The following is a 20,203-nucleotide window of genomic DNA, read 5'->3' as shown; positions in this document are numbered from 1 at the left end:
GTATTAATAGAAGAGAATATATGTAGCTCAGGATTGAACTGCGAAATCTTTAACGCTCTCGGAGTTTGTTTTCTTAACAAACATTTCGTTACTCGGGGAATGTCATCAATGACGCACTTATGATGCCACCTATCTGGGCAAACCCCACCGTCTTCTAGCACTGATGGTGTTACTTAGTTTGGTGATGAAACGTCTTCAAGCAAATGACCAAACTCTTGAGAGCTCCGTGACTCCATAGAGCAGTGTTTCTCAACCTTGGCCACTTGAAGATGTCCGGACTTCAACTCCCAGAATTCCCCAGCCAGCGAATGCTGGCTGGGGAATTCTGGGAGTTGAAGTCCGGACATCTTCAAGTGGCCAAGGTTGAGAAACACTGCCATAGAGTTTACTACACGCCTTGTTAACTCTTCTCTTTTCTATCATCCTTGCGGAAACTTATTCATAGTATATTTCTAATGAACAAAATTGGGAGTATTTTTGTAATATATAAAGATTTTTTTTCCTTTTCACTTTGAAAATATCTGACCCTTGCCCTCCCACCTGAAAACAACAGCTTAGAAATGTCACAAGTAAAATAATCTCAACAAGTAAGAAATCAGTTTTGAGTCTTTTTATGTTTTTGTTAGAAAATTAGAATAATGTATTAGAATGAGTTTCAAACCATCTGTGAATAAAAGGTTTCATAAATAGTTCTCTTTAAGATTTATTGAGAGTAATTTTGCAAAACTCTGCCCTGTTGACTTTATGGGAAGGGAGAATGTCCAGCACTCATCCCACCAAATATTGCCCTGAGGTTCATGCCAGTCAACGGAGGCTGAACCAGAGGCGGTAATTAAAGGGCCAGGCTAGAAACAGAGAGATGGTGAGTTCTAGTCCCGCCTTGGGCACCAACCGAGCCGAGGTGGCGCAGTGGTTAAATGCAGCACTGCAGGCTACTTCAGCTGACTGCAGTTCTGCAGTTCGGCGGTTCAAATCTCACCGGCTCAGGGTTGACTCAGCCTTCCATCCTTCCGAGGTGGGTGAAATGAGGACCTGGATTGTTGTTGGGGGCGATATATGCTGACTCTGTAAACCGCTTAGAGAAGGCTATAAAAACACTATGGAGTGGTATATAAATCTAAGTGCTATTGCTCTTCCTTCCTTCCTTCCCTCCTCCCTCCCTTCTTTCCTCCTTCCCTCAGCCTTCCATCCTTCCGAGGTGGGTGAAATGAGGACCTGGATTGTTGTTGGGGGTGATATGCTGACTCTGTAAACCGCTTAGAGAGGGTTGAAAGCCATATGAAGCGGTATATAAGTCTAACTGCTATTGCTATTGCTAACCAAGCCAGCTGGGTGACCTTGAGCCAGTCACTGTCTCTCAGCCCTAGGAAGGAGACCGTGGCAACCCACTTCTGGGAAACCTGGCCAAGAAAACTGCAGGAGCTTCTCCGGGCAGGCTCCAAAAACAGAATCTGAAAAAAAGGGGGTGGGGGAGGCTGAGTGACAAGGAAGGAATTCAAGCAGTGTTACAAATACTGTGAACTACATTTAAGGAGCTTATGGGATGCTTGTAATATGATTTTTCTCTGCGTCCTTTGTGGCAGGCTGGGTGGGGTAGGGACAGCACGCACTTCCCAGGCCAGTGAGGGGCTGCTGGAAAAGCCCCATCGGGTGTCAGCCCTGCGAGGTAGGCCAGCCAAGCAGCACGCCCAGAAGGACCGGCTCTGGCTTTAAGGTTACATTAACAGAATATTTTGAAGGTACATTCCTCCCCCTCCGTGCCCCCCCACCCTCCCCCAGAAAACCCCAACCTACCACAAACCCAGAAACCAGGCAGGGAAGCTCTCTGGGAAGCCTGTAAATGGCATTTGGGGGGCCTCGGATGCTGCAATGATTGTCAATACGTACCAGTTCCCAAGCACCCAAAATTTTGATCCTGGGGACCCTGCAACAGCCGTAAGTCACTTTTTTTTCACTTTGAACAGTCATTAAATGAATGGCCTTAAGTCGAGGATGACCTGTGGCTCCTCTTAGTTCAAATGTGTTGTGCAATCTAAGTGCGTTACGTAGAGAGAAAGGACGGGATGGACGGAGGGAAGGTTTAATGGTTTCTACAGGAAGCTAACTTAATAGTTTCCGTACTACTAAAATAGGAGACTGGCTTCTCTCTCTCTCTTACTGCTGCTACTACTTCTTGTGTCTTCGGAGCATCCTTCCGTACGCCTTCGATACAAGGCGCAGGTCCGCAGCTTCCTTTGAGGGCTCGGCGTCCAGCTTCTTCAATGCTGTCTTCACGTTGCTCAAGATTTTGCTGATCTTCTCCAGCACGGAAGGCCTCACCAGGTGATCCCTGGTTCCGTGTCGCTGAAGGACCCAAAGGGCACCTGCCTCCTCCTCCTTCAGCTGCCAAAAGACAACACGGGTTGAGAGAGAGCTGAAGCATTGGGGGCCTGGGGGGGGGGGGGCCCGAATTGTATCGTTACAGCATCATTAATCCTGAATATTAACACCAATCCTTCCTTCCTTCATTATCAATACCTATGCCGCCTTTCCAGCCTCAGAGCTACCTGCTAACCGACTGGTTTATCTTTTTTTTTGCAACTCGGTTTTTCACACTGACCAAACGAAAGTCTTCCTTTTCAAAACAATTTGGAGTCCATTGAGAGCTAAGAATCTGCCGCTGTGACATTTCCAAGAGCCAGGTGAATTTTTAATAGTGGAATACAAAAAAACTGCAACATGCATACGCAAAATTCAACAGTGGTTATAAAGTAAGGAAAGAAAAGCTAAATGTGATTGTGGTGATTAAAAGTAGAGTGAGAAGAAGAAAACAAAGACCCAGAAAATAAATTATTTTCATCCCAGAATTTTTTTTAAAGTTTACTCTGTAAACAATATTCCACAAATGAAATGAGGCCTTTTTCAATACCACCTTATGAAAGGCAGCCTTGTGAAGCATCCAGAAATATTTCTATTTTGAATATGCAGTAAAGATCATTTTCCTCAGCCTCCTTCATTGGAGGGTGTGGCTCCCTTGTCATATTATTTATTATTTTATTCATTAAATGTATAGAGCCACCCAACTTCTCCTGAGCACCGTACATTAACACCCCCCCCCCCCCAAGCAGCAACCACACAATCAAATCAGCCTCTTGAATGGTACCATTCCCACTTGGGTCCCATTGACAAAACCATATTTTCAGGGCCTTCTGGAGAAGCAGCAGGGTGGGGGCCAACTGTACTTCATGGGGAATGACGTTCCATAAAGAAGGGGCCACCACCCAAAAGGCCATCATTCATTCATGGTGTAACTGAGCAGCTTACAGTTGCATATGCAGTTAAAACATAAAAGGAATTAAAAGGGATATTAAAACCACATGGGGAGGGGAAGGGGAGAATCTTATTCTGCAATCCCCTCCATTGTGCCCTTCCCCCACTGGAGCCCATCTTTAGACCCTTATGAAAAGATAGGAGGGTTGGGGCCAACCTCACCTTGAGGGGGGGGGAGATGTTCCAAAGGACAGGGACCAGAGCAGAGAAGGCCCTCCTGGACGCCACCAGCCGGCAAACCCGGGCGGAGGGGACCCGCAGCTGGCCTCCTCTGCTGGCCCGAGTGGGATGGGCCAGTGGGGTGAGACGGTCCCTCAAGTAGCCTGGGCCCCCACCATGAAGGGCTTGGCATGGGGTGACCGAGACCTTGAATTGCACCGGGAAGCAGACGGGTAGCTTTTCATGGTCCTCCCAGAGGACGATCCCTTACCCGCCCTGCCTCCTGGTCCTTGGGGGCTGGGTGGGTGTAGTAGGAGGTAGGTTACCCCACTTACCCCTTGCAAGAGGGGACTCCCTGGCCCTTCCTGTGCAGGCAGCCTAGATCTCCACCCATAAGCAACAATCAAGAGAAATGGCCCCCCAAAGTCAGCCCCACTTACTTTCAGCCGCGCCCCAACGTTGAGGTGGAGACAGTCGTGAACCTTTGCAAATGTGAGGAAAATCTGATCTTGGGCTTTAATTTTAACCTGGATATAAACATTGAGTTGAAGGCAGATGGGCTGGAAAGGGGGGGCGTGAACGTGGCCCTCGGGGCCCCACCAGTTCCAGAACTTCTGCCGTTGGCCTTGCTTGCCAAAGAGGGAGCCGTTGCAGACGTCCAGGTGCAGCCTGAGGCAAGAAAAGCGAAATTAAGCAGGACTGAAGGGGTGCTTGGGATCTCTAGTGCGGAAAAGAGGAAGAAATGAATAGAATAATCTTGCACTGACGGCCTCCGTCGTTTTTATGTTTTAGGACATACGCCGCTCCCTGGAACCTGTGGAGATGGGGGGGGCTGTAGAAATCAAATAATGAAATGAATCAAGCTGGCGTTAGGCCAGTCGCTCCCTCTCTCTGGCCCAGGAACAGCCGTTCCTAAACCAAAACCTTGCCCGGAAACTGCAGGGAGTTTATTACTTACATCTGCCATAAAAAGCTTTGCAGACCTTTGAAATGGTTGCAAGTAAATGCTGCATTATTTTGCTGAAAACACGACATCATGTGTGCTCCACGTTAGGAAGATTTTAAAAAATATATACTTTTGGCTCTCAAAGCTTTGCTCCTTTTCACCGGCAATATGTGCAAATGTAGTCATAACCACCCATATTCTTTATGATCACAATCCAAACCATCTGAAATCTGATTTATACAGGCAGACCCTTTTCTTTAGTAACCATCCCAAGTTGCAAAGAAGTTATAAGGGTGGTGATAAGTCGGGAACCCCCCCGACTCTTCCAGAATGCCTCAGGATACGGAATAACCGGAGCCTGGTCAGCAGGAAGCATGCAAAGCCAGTAAGCACATTGTGGGTTTCCCTTCAGCCGTCTCCTTGCGTTGTCCCGTTGGATGCTGCTTAAAGCTCTTCCCTTCCTCTCCTCACCTGAGCTTCTCTTTCTGCTGGTAATGTGCTGCGTGGCCCTGGTTGGTGAAGAAGGCCAGAAGCTCCTGGTACCTGCTGTCTCCAAGGATGCTGTAGGTGAACTGGGTCTCCCTCAGGTAAGTAATGAGGATGGCAAGGCGGCCTGACGGGTAATTGAGAAGGAGCTAAGGAAGGAGATGGGTTTTTTTGTGGGGGAGGGGGCAGGTATATTGCAATATTATGGACTTAGCAGCATAGTCTTCATTTAGGTGATTTTTATTTATTTTTATCGACAAAACTATTCCTGGATAGGCTGAAGCTTTATGGAAGAGCCCATATGGACATTGACTGGAGAAAGCCCTCAAAAGAGTCTCATCCTGGCTTTCTTTCCACCAAGCCAAGAGTTCATCACACCCACACCTGGAGGGAATGAGGAATTGCCCCACCCAGCAAGGCTCACCAGGCCTCCCCTATGGCGCTGGTGTCCCCCCCGGAGAAAGGACTTTTGAGCCGATACCTCTCCAAACCACCCCTCCATTCTTTCTCAGCGACTTTTAAGACTGGTGAACTTCAGCTCCCAGAATTCATTGGCTGGGAATTCCACCAGTCTTAAAGCCGCCGAGATTGGAACCCCCCTGCCCTAAATGACATTTATCGGTGGATATTAGACTTGGCCCGTTCCATCCGGAAAAAGAAGGAAGAAGATCCTTCCATCATGATAGTATCTTTTCACCGGCTCGGAAGGGTGGCAAAGCTGAGGAAGAAAGCAGAAAAAAAACAGGAAAGGCAAAGGAGGTCTTCTGAAACATGGCACACGCGTGTGATCGCATGACCGCCCTGCACAGCCACTGAAATGAAAAGGGGATTTTATCTCTCCCTCTCTCTCCAACTTCTTTGGTCTCAGATATGACAGTTTTGGGTTTCTGAACTACCAGAGCCTTGGCCATCCGTAGAAGTTGAATAAATAAATAACACAAGGAAGTTAGACTTCAAGAAATGGATATTTAGGATGAAAATAAAGCATCTGTTTAAGAGATAAGATACGGGGAGACAGAGGTTCCCTGGAATTAATCATAGTTGCCTCCTAACTAGTAGGAATCAATTACATGAAAACAAGAGATTAACACCTGGATGCAAAAATCCAGATGACCACTAGAGAGTGGCAGAGTTATTTTCCTAGTGGCCGCCTGAGTTATTGACACCCAGAACTGGAAATGGCAGACTAGAGGACAGGACTTCTGCCTCTTCCACTGGTGGCCGTAGAAAAGAGATTTCTGCCATGGGGTTTTCCTTTTTTCTTTCTGCAGAAGCCTTTTGGAGACCCACATCGGCCAAGGGGTCTTATCCACCCGCCTGCATTAGGGAGACCAGCCTGAGAGAGCCCAGCTGCCAGAAAGGAGCCTGGTGTCCATCCCCACTCAGTCACCAGAGCTCCCCGAGGGCCTTTGGGGTGGAGGGGGAAGCTCTCCCAAGGCTCCTGGGGGCTCCTGGGCCAAGAGGCTGGGCAGAAATCAACCAAGTGCGTGGACAGACTTCAAGCAGCTGTGCGTGTGTGTGTGTGTGTGTGTGCGTGCCAGAGGAAGCCCACAGCACTTTAGGTTTCTATTGAGCCAAAGAAAGGGGGAGGAGGGGGTTCCCTCCACTTTCCCAATGAGCCTGAGCTCCCTCTGCCTTTAACGAGAGCCCCCTACCTTCAATTGCTCCGCTCTGAATTCCAAGTCAACCTCCAGGAGCTCTTTGGGTTCTGGAAGCCGTTTCTTTAGGACGGGGGCTTTCGGTTGGGGTGGGTGCTCTGACAATTCGAAATGGATTGTGGTGCCTGAAACACGTTGAAGAGCAGATGGAAGCGTTTAGAAGGTCAGCAGGGGATTTCCAGGGGGTTCGTCTCCCTTTGCCAAAGATGCTTCCTCCTCCTGGCGCCTCTGGAGAGGCAGAGGAGGGAGGCCTTATTTGGAGGCATGAGCGGGGGGGGGAGGGGGAGGCAGGGGGCTCCGGAGGGTTATACTCACATGGGCCAAAGTAGATGTATTGCATAAATATCTCTCTGTATCGCTCGATGCCTCGCTCTTCTAACCTAGGAGAAAAATGGTTGGAAATAAGCCACCAGGAGGCAGGCATTTATGCCCTAAAAGCAGCAGAAGGAAACGGGCATCGGGACAGCCAAGCACAGAAATCCATCCCATCCGTCAACAAGGCAGCTCAGAGAAAGAAAGCAGGCGGCACCCGGTTCTCCTACTGGGCCAAAGAAACAGAGAGGGTCTCTGGGGCCCTTCCCCGTCTTCCTTTATCCGAAGGTCTTTTCATTCAGTAGGAATAGGGTCCTTGGCAAGCATCAGGCTCCCCCAACTGGGCTGCAGTAATCTGGACTCCTGTCTTCCACACATTTGCAGCCCGGAGCGAATAACGTGGCCCGTTTATTTAGATAGTTCCTCCTGACCCTGTTTCTGTTCTGACCCGGCCAGACTTAAATGTGGCCACAGCCAGGGCTTCATTTTGGAACTGGGTCTGCCTGACAAAGTCACACTAAGATGTGGGAAAACATTTTGCAGGGCAGGGTGGAAAGGAAGCAATAGCAATAGCAATTAGACTTATATACCGCTTCATAGGGCTTCCAGCCCTCTCTAAGCGGTTTACAGAGTCAGCATATCACCCCCACAGTCTGGGTCCTCATTTCACCCACCTCGGAAGGATGGAAGGCTGAGTCAACCTTGAGCCGGTGAGATTTGAACAGCCGAACTGCTGAACTGCAGTCAGCTGAAGTAGCCTGCAGTGCTGCATTTAACCACTGCGCCACCTCGGCTCAGCATTCGGTGTGGGCCGCAGGAGGGTAGCAGGGAGCTAAGAGTTTCAGAGAGGCGGCTGGGAGGACGTGGCTTACTCTTCTATTAGCATCCTTTTAGTCCTGCTCTCCATCTTTGTAAGGGACAGTCGGCCATGAGGACGGATGTCGATTTCGCTGCCTCGCCTCTCCATCAGCTCCTGTACCACATACTGGAAAACCTCTTTGTAGGTCCTGCAACACAGAAACTACAAAGGAGCCCAGGGTTCAGAGAAGGGAGAGGGGCCGCCTCGAGCCCCGCTTAGCTCTGCCATCTGCCTTTTGGGGTGTCATGATCTCCCGGAGCGAATATGCTGGTTTCGTGTCCTAATGTGGCTCATGGGAGCCTCCTGGTTTTTCTTTTCAACTGGGAGACCATGGATTCGCCCAAGGGCTCTAAGAGAGGGGCCTCCTCAGCCCGGTCAACGCGAGCCCTCGGCCTCTGCGGCTGAGAGCCGGGTCCTCCAGAACTGGTTTCCTGGATGCTTTCTGCACTGTTGCTGGTGGTTCCCCTGGACGGGGATTTCCCTGGAGGTCTTACGCTTCATGGTCTCTCCAGCCATCCCTGATCAAGAATCCCAGCGGAGCTGCTAATATGCACTTACTTTATATACTTTGTCTGTGTACAGTATACACAGGTTGATCTATTGCCTTCATCCCATGGACTGTATAGGCAATATGCAGGTCATCCTCACCTTTTAACGACTCCATAATCCCTTGCAAGGTGGAGTCTGGGCAACTGAATGGAGCTAGCACAGTGTTTTCATGGCCGGATGCCCTACCTGTCGCCAGTGCAGAGTTTTGTTCAGCAGATGGATTCTCAGCGTCTAGGCAATGTACAGACGCCACGTGTGATAAAAAGGAGCAAAGGCAACAATGAGGACCAGCATTTAGCTCTGCTCACTTTCTAGAGCTAACAAACAGCTCTGTCCGCTTCCTCCTTCTTTATTCTTCCACTTAGTGAAAGAAATAGTAGCACACAACTATCAGCAAATGCTTTAAAATTTCAAATTTGTGGAATAATTACAGAGGGTAAAGGATGTTTATCAGTTTTAATTGTGGGTGATGTGATTTCCCCCCTGTCTAATGTGGCACAGGATTCTTATATATAAAGTTTTTAGGAAGGTGTCATTTTTAATGGTTAATTTTTTTAAAAAGTCCATTATTTTGCATTGTCATTCCTCCTCAATTGAAAACATGATGCCTAGTATCCTAGGCGTTCCTGCTTGCCCGAGTCCTGATGAGGCGTGGCAGTATAAAAACGTAGTTAATACACATTTGAAATTTAAATGCCTCAAGTGGCATTAGGATTATGTACACCCAGAATCTTGCCTAACATTAATTATGGTAATAGGAGTCGTATTACAGACAGATATGCAAATACGAATTTCCACTCGAGGAATAAAAATTGCACAATCCTTCTCTTGGATGAAGTAGAGGCAGGGCTGACGTTACAATCGTCATGGAGCCTGTCCCTCACGGTCGTAACTTTGGATGGCTAGAAAAAGAGTCAGTCGTGCGATTGACCTGATTTTATGACCTTTTTTTGCAGCAGTCATTAAGTGGATCAATAAACTGCGAATGGGCGTGGTTTTACCAAAAACTGGAAATAAATGCTAATTTTCAACTAGAGGAGGCTGCAAATGGCTCGGACGTGGCCGGGTTGCTGAGTGCCCAAAGGGGGGGCTGTCAGGGCCTTGAATCTGAATGGTAAGTTGCCCCACCCACAGGCAGCTCCGTCAGAACTTAGACTGGTCACTAAGCCAGTGTTTCTCAACCTTGGCAACTTGAAGATGTCTGGACTGCAACTCCCAGAATTCCCCAGCCAGCGAATGCTGGCTGGGGAATTCTGGGAGTGGAAGTCCAGACATCTTCAAGTCGCCAAGGTTGAGAAACACTGCACTAAGCCATCGGCTGTAAGCCAAGGACCAGCTGTGTCTCTCCACCTGTCGCCCAGCGGTGAACAGGGGTTTTGAAAGCCAATGCGCGCGATTTTGTCTCCTCCAAAAATAATGATCCTACAGAGACGCTCCAGATGCCATCAGCAATGGGTATTTTGAGAGTTTCCGATGGTATCAGCTTCCCTCCAAAGTTTTATCAGGGAAAACCCGGTTCTTCCTGCAATGGGTTCATTAGGCGATCAGGGCCGCCAGAGAGAGAGAGAAGAGATTCAGAAAGAAGGACCTACTTGCTCCATCTCCTCCGGCTTCTTCGCCAGCTCCTCCGGGGTCGGCAAAGGCTTCAGGAGGGAGTTGCAAAACTCACAGCGGCCCACCAGGCACAGATCGGTGACCGGATGGTCCTCAAAGACACAAAGGGGTTACTCTTTTCCCCTCAGATTGAATCAACGGTGAGGAAGTTTCCCAGGTGAGCTTCCTCTACCCAGCCCATCCGGCAGGCGGCTCTCATTCAGCGGGAACCTGACATTGGCAGCTGGGTGGGAAAGCGGTGGGAGTTTTGGGCCCGAGTCAGGAGGGTTTCCTTTCCCTTCTGTCGGTGTACATAGAAGGGGAGACCTTGGAGGAAACGCCCAGCAACCGTTAGCAAAATAGGAAGGTATCCCTGGAAATCAGGAGGCGGTGAGGAAGAAAGTGAAGGTTGCCCCTCCCTGACTGTCTTTGGTGCAATGGGAGAGAAGGGACAGAGGCCGCTCAAGGCAGGCAGGCAGGCAGGCAGGCAGGAAGGGGAGGGGGGTTCACAAGAAATGCTGCAACTGCACTTTTATCCAAAGGGACCGAGACCTTGCCGTAACTGAAGGCAGGCGGAGGAAGGAGCCGGTGGGTCGATGCTTATTGGAACTGGGAAAGGGATCTGCAAAGTTTGGTGGGCTTCAGGCTCCCGGTGGCACCCTCCTCTCCCCACCTTTGACACGGCTGCCCCCAGAGGGCCCATGGAGGGAAGCAACCGTGACCACAGAGGAGGAGGAGGAGGAGGAGGGGGGATGCTGCTACTTCCAGATGAAAGCCAAGGGGAGTGCAGGCTTTGCCTACATCGAATTAAAGTGTGGTAGAAAAGCTGCACAGCCAGGCCCACTTTTGAAGGGGGCAAGGAACCACCACGGCTGCAGACTCCTTCCCTGGCAGATGAGGCAAGCCAAAAGGGGGTGTCATCTGCTCAAGGCCCCTCAGAGAGACTGCTAGGCATTGCCTGCCCACAGCCAGCGGGTCCTTGCAGAAGAGCTGAAGAATTAAGAACCTCTCAGTTGCGCCCAGAGACATCTTGCTCCTCTTCTCTACGAACACCCCCCCCCACCTTTATTGGCCTCATTACTAGAACTTTTATTACTCTTTTGCTTTGCATGGACTCCGAGAGCTTCTGCCCTGGACACAAATCCCTTGCATGCCTTATCACGCTTGGCCAAATAAACAATATTCTTATTCTATTCCATCCTATCCCACCCCGTCACGTCACATCCTTCTGTTCTGTTCTACTCTACTCTACTCTACTCTATACTCTACTCATGTGGGATGCTCTCTTCTATTCCTAAATTATCGATTCCCCACTTGTCCCTTTGATCCTGGGACACTGTTTATTAGCCTTCAGTGAGACTCCTTTAACCTCTTATTTTGCCCATTTACTAGCCATATAAATTCTCTTAAATAAAATAAAATAAAATAAACAAATCATTTTCTGGGGCTTGGTTGGTATGCCATTTCTGAATTATTTGGAATCTTGACTTAAAATGTTGGATTTTCTTAAACCTTTTTATCTCTTTGGATAATTTTGCAGAAGGAAACCCTCACGTCCCCCTTTCCATGCAAAAAGCTTTGAATTTGCTTGGTGTGTTGTGTTATTTTTAGCTGCAATAAATATCCCGAGTTTGCCTCAAAAGCTGGATAATCCTGTTTCTTGGTTAGAAATGAGAAATCTGAAATCTCACCTCATCTAGGATAAAAGACTTCATCTCCTCCTCCTCCTCAGAAGTGCTTGCTTGAGGTTGACAATGCAATGTGTGAAAGGGATTTCATTAGGGGAAAAGGGGGGGGGGAGGAGAAAAAAGTTAGTCCCCGTAGAAGAGAACCCCCCACACACCAGCACTGATGAAGTTACCTAGTTGAGATATGAAACGTTTGCAAGCAAACGCCCAAGCTCAGATTGCAGCAAAGACTCCAAAATTAATCTTTTTTTCCACAAAAGAACAAACTGGGCGAAACAAGACATAGGAACTACCTAGGAAACGTTCTGAATAAATGAGACTCACACTTACATAACTATTTCTGAAGAGAAAACCAAGCTCCCTAACTGTGAAAAAAGACCCACAAAAACAATGAGAAATAATGACCAATGTAGGTATCTGAACACTTAGCCCTGGGAAAAATATAACTTAGAGAAACCCATAAAAGTATATCAACCTCTTCTTCGGCTCTGGGCGGATGATCTAATTCAGTGTTTCTCAACCTTGGCCACTTGAAGATGTCCGGACTTGAAGTTGAAGTCCGGACATCTTCAAGTGGCCAAGGTTGAGAAACACTGATCTAATTCATAAGCAGAGGTGTTTTCACCTCTATCATGCGCACATTCCTAGACTAGCCATTACAGATGTTGTTGCCTATGCTTTGGTTTTCCACCGTGGCCATTTTAAGACTCCCAAGGCTGGCTGGGGAATTCTGGGAGTTGAAGTCCGGACATCTTAAAAGGGCCACGGTGCAAAAACACCACTCTAGCATATGCTGTGATTTATAAAGCAAAGCTTGGATGGGGTGCTTTCTGCTGGTACTCTGGAAGGCCAGGCTGTCAGGCCTGCCGCCATCTTTTCTTTTGGACCTCTGGCCGGCCACACTTTCTATTCTTCTGCTATGCATTTTCTATGGTGGGGAAATGGGATTGTATGGAGTTAGATGCTATGTAGCCATAACAACATTCTTTCCAGAAAGCCAAGGTCATCCTTTGTCTTTGCACCTCTGGCCCTGAGGTTGGACCATGGGATGGGCTTGTGGGTGTGTGTGTGTGTGGGGGGGGAAGATCTTGAATGTTCAACTGTGGGGGTGGGGGAGAAACCGGGAAGCTTTCAGATTCGGGTTTTCCCAGATGTGCCAACGTGGCTCTCTTAATCAACGGGAACTTTGAGCAATCCTTTGCCTCGGACTCTGATTTAATTTTGGATTCTATTTGGAAAGCTGCCACAGGCCTTGGATAAGCTGCCAGAGGAGTAGATAAAGCCTCCTGCTCTCCTGCAAGCCCTTCGGTCGTCTCCTTCCTGCTGTCTTGTCTTGAAAAGCCAGGGATGAGTTCACTGATTTTTAGGTCATAACTTAGTCTTAATTTACAGGTACAGGGAAAAAAGCTTGCAAACATTTGCAGAGACAAACAGTTGAGGAGCCTTTGCCGTTTCCTTTCTGTGCCGAACACCTGAGGATTTCAGAGGAACTTTAAAACAGGTAGTCCTCAACTTACGACTGTTCATTTAGGGACTGTTCAAAGTTACGACAACACTGAAAGAAGTGACTTATGACCGTTTTTCAGCATCCTCAGGGTCACACGATCAAAGTGGGCAACCGACTTCTATTTATGACGGCTGCAGTGTCCTGGGATTACGTGGTCCCCTTTTGCCACTTTCTGACCGGCGTAGTTGAGGGGGAAGATAGGCTCACTTAACAGCCGTGTTACTAACTGAACAAGGGCCGTGATCTGCTTAACGTCTGTGGCAAGGAAGGCCGTAAAATGCGGCAAAACTCGCTTAACAACTGCCTCACTTACAAAGAGGTACTTTGGGCTCAATTGTGGCCGTAGGTCGAGGACTACTTGTAGAAGAGAGCGTACCAGTCTCCAGCTCGGTCTCAGATGTCCCTTCCTCTTCTGCAGGATGCAATGTTTCTGCTGAATAACAACAACAACAACAACAACAACAACAACAGAACACAACTGTCGTCCTGAAGAGATATCAGCCTTCAAGAGACCCCACCTAGGACCCTGCGTGGGAGGGGGCTGGAGAAGCAACACCAGGGACGTCTTCAGGACGGAAAGCGGGTCTACAAGGCAGAGGGATTACCAAGGGGTGCAGGGAGGTTGGTTCAACGAAGGCCTCGGGGATCCCTTCCCCTGCATGGGCTCCTTCTCTCCTCCCTTCTCCCTGCTTCCTCCCATGATGCTCACGGATGACCAGGGGACGAGGAAGCGCCTGCCTCTTCCGTCCAGAGGGGGAATTCTCAAGAAAAGAACTTTGCTGTAGCTTTCAAAATGTAGCAGAAGCTACTTCATCCTTCGCCCATTTGAACTGGTTCCCTTTAGGGTAAGACATGGGGCAGGTGGCCAAACCAGATATTTTTCCAATTCACCATGGATAGACAGAGTTTAGACAGATGCTGGCTGCATTTGCCGACAATGGCTGACTTCCCTCCCTCTCTCCCTCCCTCCCCAATTGGTTATTTTAGTATTTAAATCTGTTATATCTGTTAACATTTCTAAATCATTCCTAAATCCTAATATTTCTGGAATATTACCATTTTTGAAACTTACTACCTTCCGTAGTCTCACTTTTCCTTTTTCCATCTGTGCTCCTCTGCTCCTTCGTCTCTATTTCTAAATGAGAGACATTAAGACAAGAATCAATGATTTATCAAGAGAATCGCCTTCTCTGAATTGCTTTTCCTAACTGCAAGGAGGCAGAGGGAGGGGCTCGGCCAACTCATCTTCAAAAAAGGGGAAAAAATAGAAACTACAGACCTATCAGCCTGACCTCAATACCAGGAAAGATTCTGGAAAAGATAATCAAGCAACGAATTAGCGAACACCTAGAAGCAAACAAAGTAATAGCCAAAAGCCAACATGGGTTTGTCAAAAACAGATCATGCCAGACTAATCTTACTGCATTCTTTGACAAAGTGACAAAATTAGTGGACCAGAGGAATGCCGTTGATATAGTTTACTTGGACTTCAGTAAGGCATTTGATAAGGTAGACCATAACCTACTACTAGATAAAGTAGAAGAATGTGGGTTGGACAGCATCACCACCAGATGGATTCATAACTGGCTGACCAACCGCACTCAATGTGTAGTCCTCAATGGAACTGCATCTACATGGAGGGAGATATGCAGTGGAGGACCCCAAGGCTCTGTTTTAGGCCCAGGACTCTTCAACATCTTCATCAATGATTTGGATGAGGGAATAAAGGGGGAACTCATCAAATTTGCAGATGACACCAAGCTGGCAGGAATAGCCAACACTCCAGAAGACAGGATTAAGATACAGAAGGATCTTGACAAACTTGAACATTGGGCACTATCTAATAAAATGAAATTCAATGGTGAAAAGAGTCAGGTTCTACATTTAGGCAAGGAAAACGAAATGCACAGGTACAGTATAGGTGGTACCTTGCTCAATAGTAGTAACTGTGAGGGGGATCTTGGAGTCCTAGTGGATGATCACTTAAATAGGAGCCAGCCGTGTGCAGCAGCTGCCAAAAAAGCCAACACAGTTCTAAGCTGCATAAACAGAGGGATAAAATCAAGATCACCTGAAGTGTTAATACCACTTTATAAGGCCTTGGTAAGGCCATACTTGGAATACGGCATTCAGTTTTGGTGGGTAGAAAAGCTGTGGAGACTCTAGAAAGAGTGCAGAGAAGAGCAACGAAGAGGATTAGGGGACTGGAGACTAAAACATACGAAGAACGGTTGCAGGAACTGGGTATGTCTAGTTTAATGAAAAGAAGGACTAGGGGAGACATGATAGCAGTCTTCCAATATCTCAGGGGTTGCCACAAAGAAGAGCGAGTCAAACTACTCTCCAAGGCACCTGAGGGCAAAACAAGAAGCAATGGGTGGAAACTAATCAAGGAAAGAAGCAACTTAGAACTGAGGAGAAATTTCCTGACAGTGAGAACAATTAACCTGCGGAACTGCTTGCCTCCAGAAGCTGTGAATGCTCCAACAGTGGAAGTTTTTAGGAAGAGATTGGACAACCATTTGTCTGAAATGGTAGAGGGTTTCCTGCCTAGGCAAGGGGTTGGACTAGAAGACCTCCAAGGACCCATCCAACTCTGCTCTTGTATTGTATTGACCCGCTGTTTCCTTGCCCCCAGCAGCCCCCTCCTTGGAAGCCCAGCCTCTCAGCCCAGCTTCCTCCAGAACCTACCCAGCACGCTGGAATCTTCAGAGCTGACCGAGTAGCTCCATTCCGTCTGAGTCTCCAAATCAGCAACTTCCCGTTTTCTGCAAGGAGGAAAAACAAATTCTGGAAGAAATTTCCTATCAGGAAGCATCTCACAAATGCTCGGCTCTTATCAGAGGGACTATTTGCTTAACGGCTGTAATAATTTATACTCACATGAAATTATGATAAAGAAGTGTACATAAGTAACAAATTTCAAAATACATTTTTACAAATCGATGAATCAACTAAAAATGTCACAATCTTGTCTACAAGGCAGCTGATACTAGTTAGCTTGCCTTATGCCAGAAGGAGCCAGTCTAAAATATCAAATCAATCTGGAGCAATTGAAGCTCCAAAAGCTTTCCCATAATCAATTATTTTATTTATTAAATGTACATGCCACCTATCTTGCTATCCAATTGTAAATGTGTGGGGGGAGCTTCAATTGTACTGTTGTGGCTATTGTCTTTGACTTTGTTTTCCTTATTTTGCAGAAATGACCCTTAAATATATATAACTCGATAATATTATCAAGTATATGATGCAAGGAGAGGAAAAATGATTTATATTAATGTTCATTGTCTATTGCATTTCAAAATTACTTTATCTGCAAATGTTTTCAAAATTCGTAGACAAATATATTAAATCCATTTCACAAAAATAAATTATTAAAAATATATAAGTGTACATTCTTGGAAGCAAGGCCATTGAAAACAGCTGAAAATATATTCGGTATTCATTAATTCATTCTCTATATAATGAATCTGTCAAATCAGAGTGTGTTCCTATAATTATGTTGGTAACAATGCCAAAATAAATTGCTCTATTACTACCTAACGTCCTAACCCATGACATTAGTTACACCCTGTATAACTTCTGAATCTTCCAAATATCAAAAATGAAAAAAGAAATAGGAAAGAGAACAATTGAATACAATTCTGCCTCTCTCTTGGTTGTAAGGATAAAAAAAAATCAAATGAATGCTCTCCTTCCCTTGCTTACATCCTTGCATTGGTGAATTGGAGCCACTAGATGGCAGCATACACTAGATAGTTCAGTGTTTCTTTGCTGCCATCTACAGAGTCTCTGAATTTTTGCAGATCTAGTTGCCCTATTTAACGAATTGTTTTTTAGATAGACCTAGTGGAATTCCTGCTATTGGGAAGGATGTGTGTGAAATAGGGAGAAATGCCTCTTACTTGAGTGACTGAGTTTCAGGAACTGGAGCTGAGATAGGTCTTGTCTGGAAATCTACACGGAGGGAGAAAAAAAAGCTTTTTAAAATCATAACAAAACTGGGAAAGTTGCTTTCATCAGCTGTACAGGGTACAGTACAGGATTAGCCACTAATTTTTAACTAAATCCTCAAATATATTAAAGTTGTCACATTTGATGTTTGTTTATGTGGAAAGTTATCCCCCAGCCCTCTCCCAGAAAAATGAAATATCCTAGGAAATATTGAAATGGCAGAATATTATATTTCCCTGGATGTGAAAAGGAAGAAACATGTTTTATAAAGAAAGAATAGCTCCCTGCAGCTTCCTGCCCCCAACCACTTTGTCAATGGGCCTTTAAGAAGGCCAAGCCAGTCCCTTTACATAATAAAGAGTTCTCCCCTTCAGCTCCAGGGGATGGAATTAAGGCATGATAATATTGGCCCTTTACCCAGCTCCCCACATGGCATCTGAGAACTCAACCAAACCTGGATTCAAAACGCAGCCTAGAGAATTGCCCCTGCATGGGCCCATGGGAGTCTGACAACCAATCAGAATACAAGCTCAAGAGCCGAGGTGGCGCAGTGGTTAGGGTGCAGTACTGAAGGCCACTTCAGCTGATTGTTAGCTGCAGTTAGGCGGTTCAAATCTCACCGGCTCAGGGTTGACTCAGCCTTCCATCCTTCCGAGGTGGGTGAAATGAGGACCCGGATTGTTGTTGGGGGCGATATGCTGACTCTGTAAACCGCTTAGAGAGGGCTGAAAGCCCTATGAAGCGGTATATAAGTCTAACTGCTATTGCTATAGCTATTTTCTGTTCAGGACTCAAGCCATGCGGTCCTGTCCATTAAAACCATCTTTCCAAGCAGCTTCCATGTCTCCAGTGTCTTTTTCCCCACTTGGAGCCAAGAAGGACATTTCTTCCAACTTTTAATTTATTGGTTAGCTGGGATTTTTCGTAATGAGAATTTAAGTCAACTTACTTAATGCATTCCAGAATATTTCATGTCAGGGATTAGGACTTACATTGTGTCTGTGCAAGACATTTGACATGTGTCCTTATCAAGGGGACGAGGATATGGGCCTTGCAAGCTGCAGACCTGAGACACGTATCTCCCAATTGTTTTGTTGAACATCTTTTCAGTCTGCAGGAGAATTTTTTGGGGGGACAGATGGATTTCAGTCCCTATTGAGGAAAACGCCATACCCCATGATCACTTCCTTGGCTTAGACCAATCCATCTCCAGATGCTTTAAACTTTTAAAATAATATTTAGTTAGGGTTAGGGTTAGGGTTAGGATATACAGGGCACAGGTGGAACAGTTTATGGAATTAGCTCACGGAATGCACTTCCAGGTATATATAAAGAAAATAATCTACAACTACCTTTTCCTAAAGTTTGATTAGCGTTTTCTGGGTAACCGTCACGAAGAACTCTTGATTCCTCTTCATTTGACGCTGCCTGCTCCCTGCTCCCCTCCGCCTGGCTGCCACTCTCGTTCAAAAAGCGATTGCTTTCTGCAATATATGTTTCTATCGACCACTGAGCAAGATCCGATCTAGCCACAGGGTTCTCCTCCTGAAGCTTTCTGACATTTTCCACGGTGAGGAGAGAGCTGGAAAGCTTGCTGCTCTCTGGCCTGGGTGTGGGATCTGGGGAGGCTTCTGAAGGCAACTGGTTTTTGCCTCCAGTTTTTGTGGGGTTTGGGGTCTTCGACATTTTTCCAGGGCATGAAACAAGACTGTTTTCTGAAAGGAAAAAGCATTGCTATATTATTTCTTCAATGAAGATAAATGCGCCTTTCTAAGAAATCACGCAATATTTGATTCATTATTATTATATTTGTTTATGCTATTTTTGAACTCGGACTTGTCCTTGAGCACCAAAGATTCCAGAAGATGTTACAAAATACATCCGGCTGATCTTCAGCAAGTTTTATAGTCTCTTTCTGGAACTCTGGGTTAAACGTCTTCGCATCACAGGCTTCAGAGCTGAAACAGGGTGCATAGAACTCCATCAAAATTGGCTTTTTCACAGATTGTACCAATCAAAGAATTCTGTTATGGGTTATTTGATCTCCTGTGTTTGCTGGAGGACACAACCAGGGTATGAGTTTTAAAGCTGGTCAGCATATTCTTTATTATTAACCTTCCCCAAAGGGAACAAGAATGGAAGGGAAACGAAGAAACTTGGGGTTTCAGCCCCAGTGTGATTATGCTAAGGAGCCGAGGTGGCGCAGTGATTAAATGCAGCACTGCAGGCTACTGCTAGATCAGCAGGTCAGCGGTTCAAATCTCACCGGCTCAGGGTTGACTCAGCCTTCCATCCTTCCGAGAGGTGGGTAAAATGAGGACCCGGATTGTTGGGGGCAATATGCTGACTCTCTGTAAACCGCTTAGAGAGGGCTGAAAGCCCTATGAAGCGGTATATAAGTCTACTGCTATTGCTATTGCTGTCCAAACTGGATAGTAAAACAACAGAATTGGAGGTCGGAATCCATACAGCAGAGGTGGCTGGAAAATTCTGGGCGTTCAAGTCCACAAGTCTTAAAGTTGCCAAGTTTGGGGACCTCACAGGGTGGGATTACCCTAACCCCCTTTCATAATTCCCTGAGGTCGTTTAAGGAGAAATAGCAATTGTTTTAAGGACAAAACAGAGATACCAACTTATTTTAATAAGGCAATCTCTGAGTTTTTAGTACAGTACTGAGTGGGCTTTTCTCTTAACTCAGTCCAGTAAATCATTTGGATGGGTGGCTTAGTGGTTTAGCAATAGCTCTGTCCAAACACAACAGAAAGATTTAGAAGGTAACATGCAAAACAGCCAAGATTACATCTCCCCTTACCTACCAGGTTAAACTTGACATAGTATCTAATATTTAGAGGTACCCCCCTCTGTAGTAACTACGATGTCAGTGAGGAAGCTTCCAGGCATAGAAAGATTTCTTATGAACCCTCAGAGTGAAGCATCTAGGTTGATGGAAGATTCCCTGAATTGGCCAACAATTGAGGACTGGAACTTCCACAGAGAAGAAGACGGAGAGAAAGCAACCTCCATTTTGTATCTCAAAAATGGAGCACAGTTTTTAAAGGTAGGAAAGCATCACATGGTATCCTGCTAGATCACAGTTCTATCAACTTTCTTCTAGCTATGGAGAGAATATGAAGCAAAGATCAGAAAGTCATTCAAATTCAGATTCAATCCATTGATTGG

The 20,203-nt window shown here is 46.4% G+C and overlaps 1 protein-coding gene across 1 annotated transcript; it reads right to left on the bottom strand.

Moving 5' to 3' along the window:
• Positions 1-1,825: 1,825 nt before the first annotated feature.
• Positions 1,826-18,709, bottom strand: ERICH6B (glutamate rich 6B). Its single transcript, XM_032226279.1, has 14 exons — positions 18,376-18,709; positions 16,975-17,026; positions 15,758-15,834; positions 14,139-14,201; positions 13,380-13,499; positions 11,563-11,612; positions 9,871-9,984; positions 7,743-7,891; positions 6,874-6,938; positions 6,556-6,683; positions 5,531-5,618; positions 4,886-5,039; positions 3,909-4,137; positions 1,826-2,382 (listed from the first exon to the last, which is right to left on the bottom strand). Exons 1-14 carry the CDS (start codon positions 18,707-18,709, stop codon positions 2,167-2,169), a joined length of 1,839 nt encoding a protein of 612 aa, XP_032082170.1. The 3' UTR covers positions 1,826-2,166.
• Positions 18,710-20,203: the final 1,494 nt, after the last annotated feature.

Source organism: Thamnophis elegans, chromosome 11, assembly GCF_009769535.1.
Source record: "Thamnophis elegans isolate rThaEle1 chromosome 11, rThaEle1.pri, whole genome shotgun sequence".
In the NCBI taxonomy this organism is placed as follows: Eukaryota; Metazoa; Chordata; class Lepidosauria; order Squamata; family Colubridae; genus Thamnophis; species Thamnophis elegans.
This window is presented reverse-complemented; position numbering and strand designations above follow the sequence as displayed.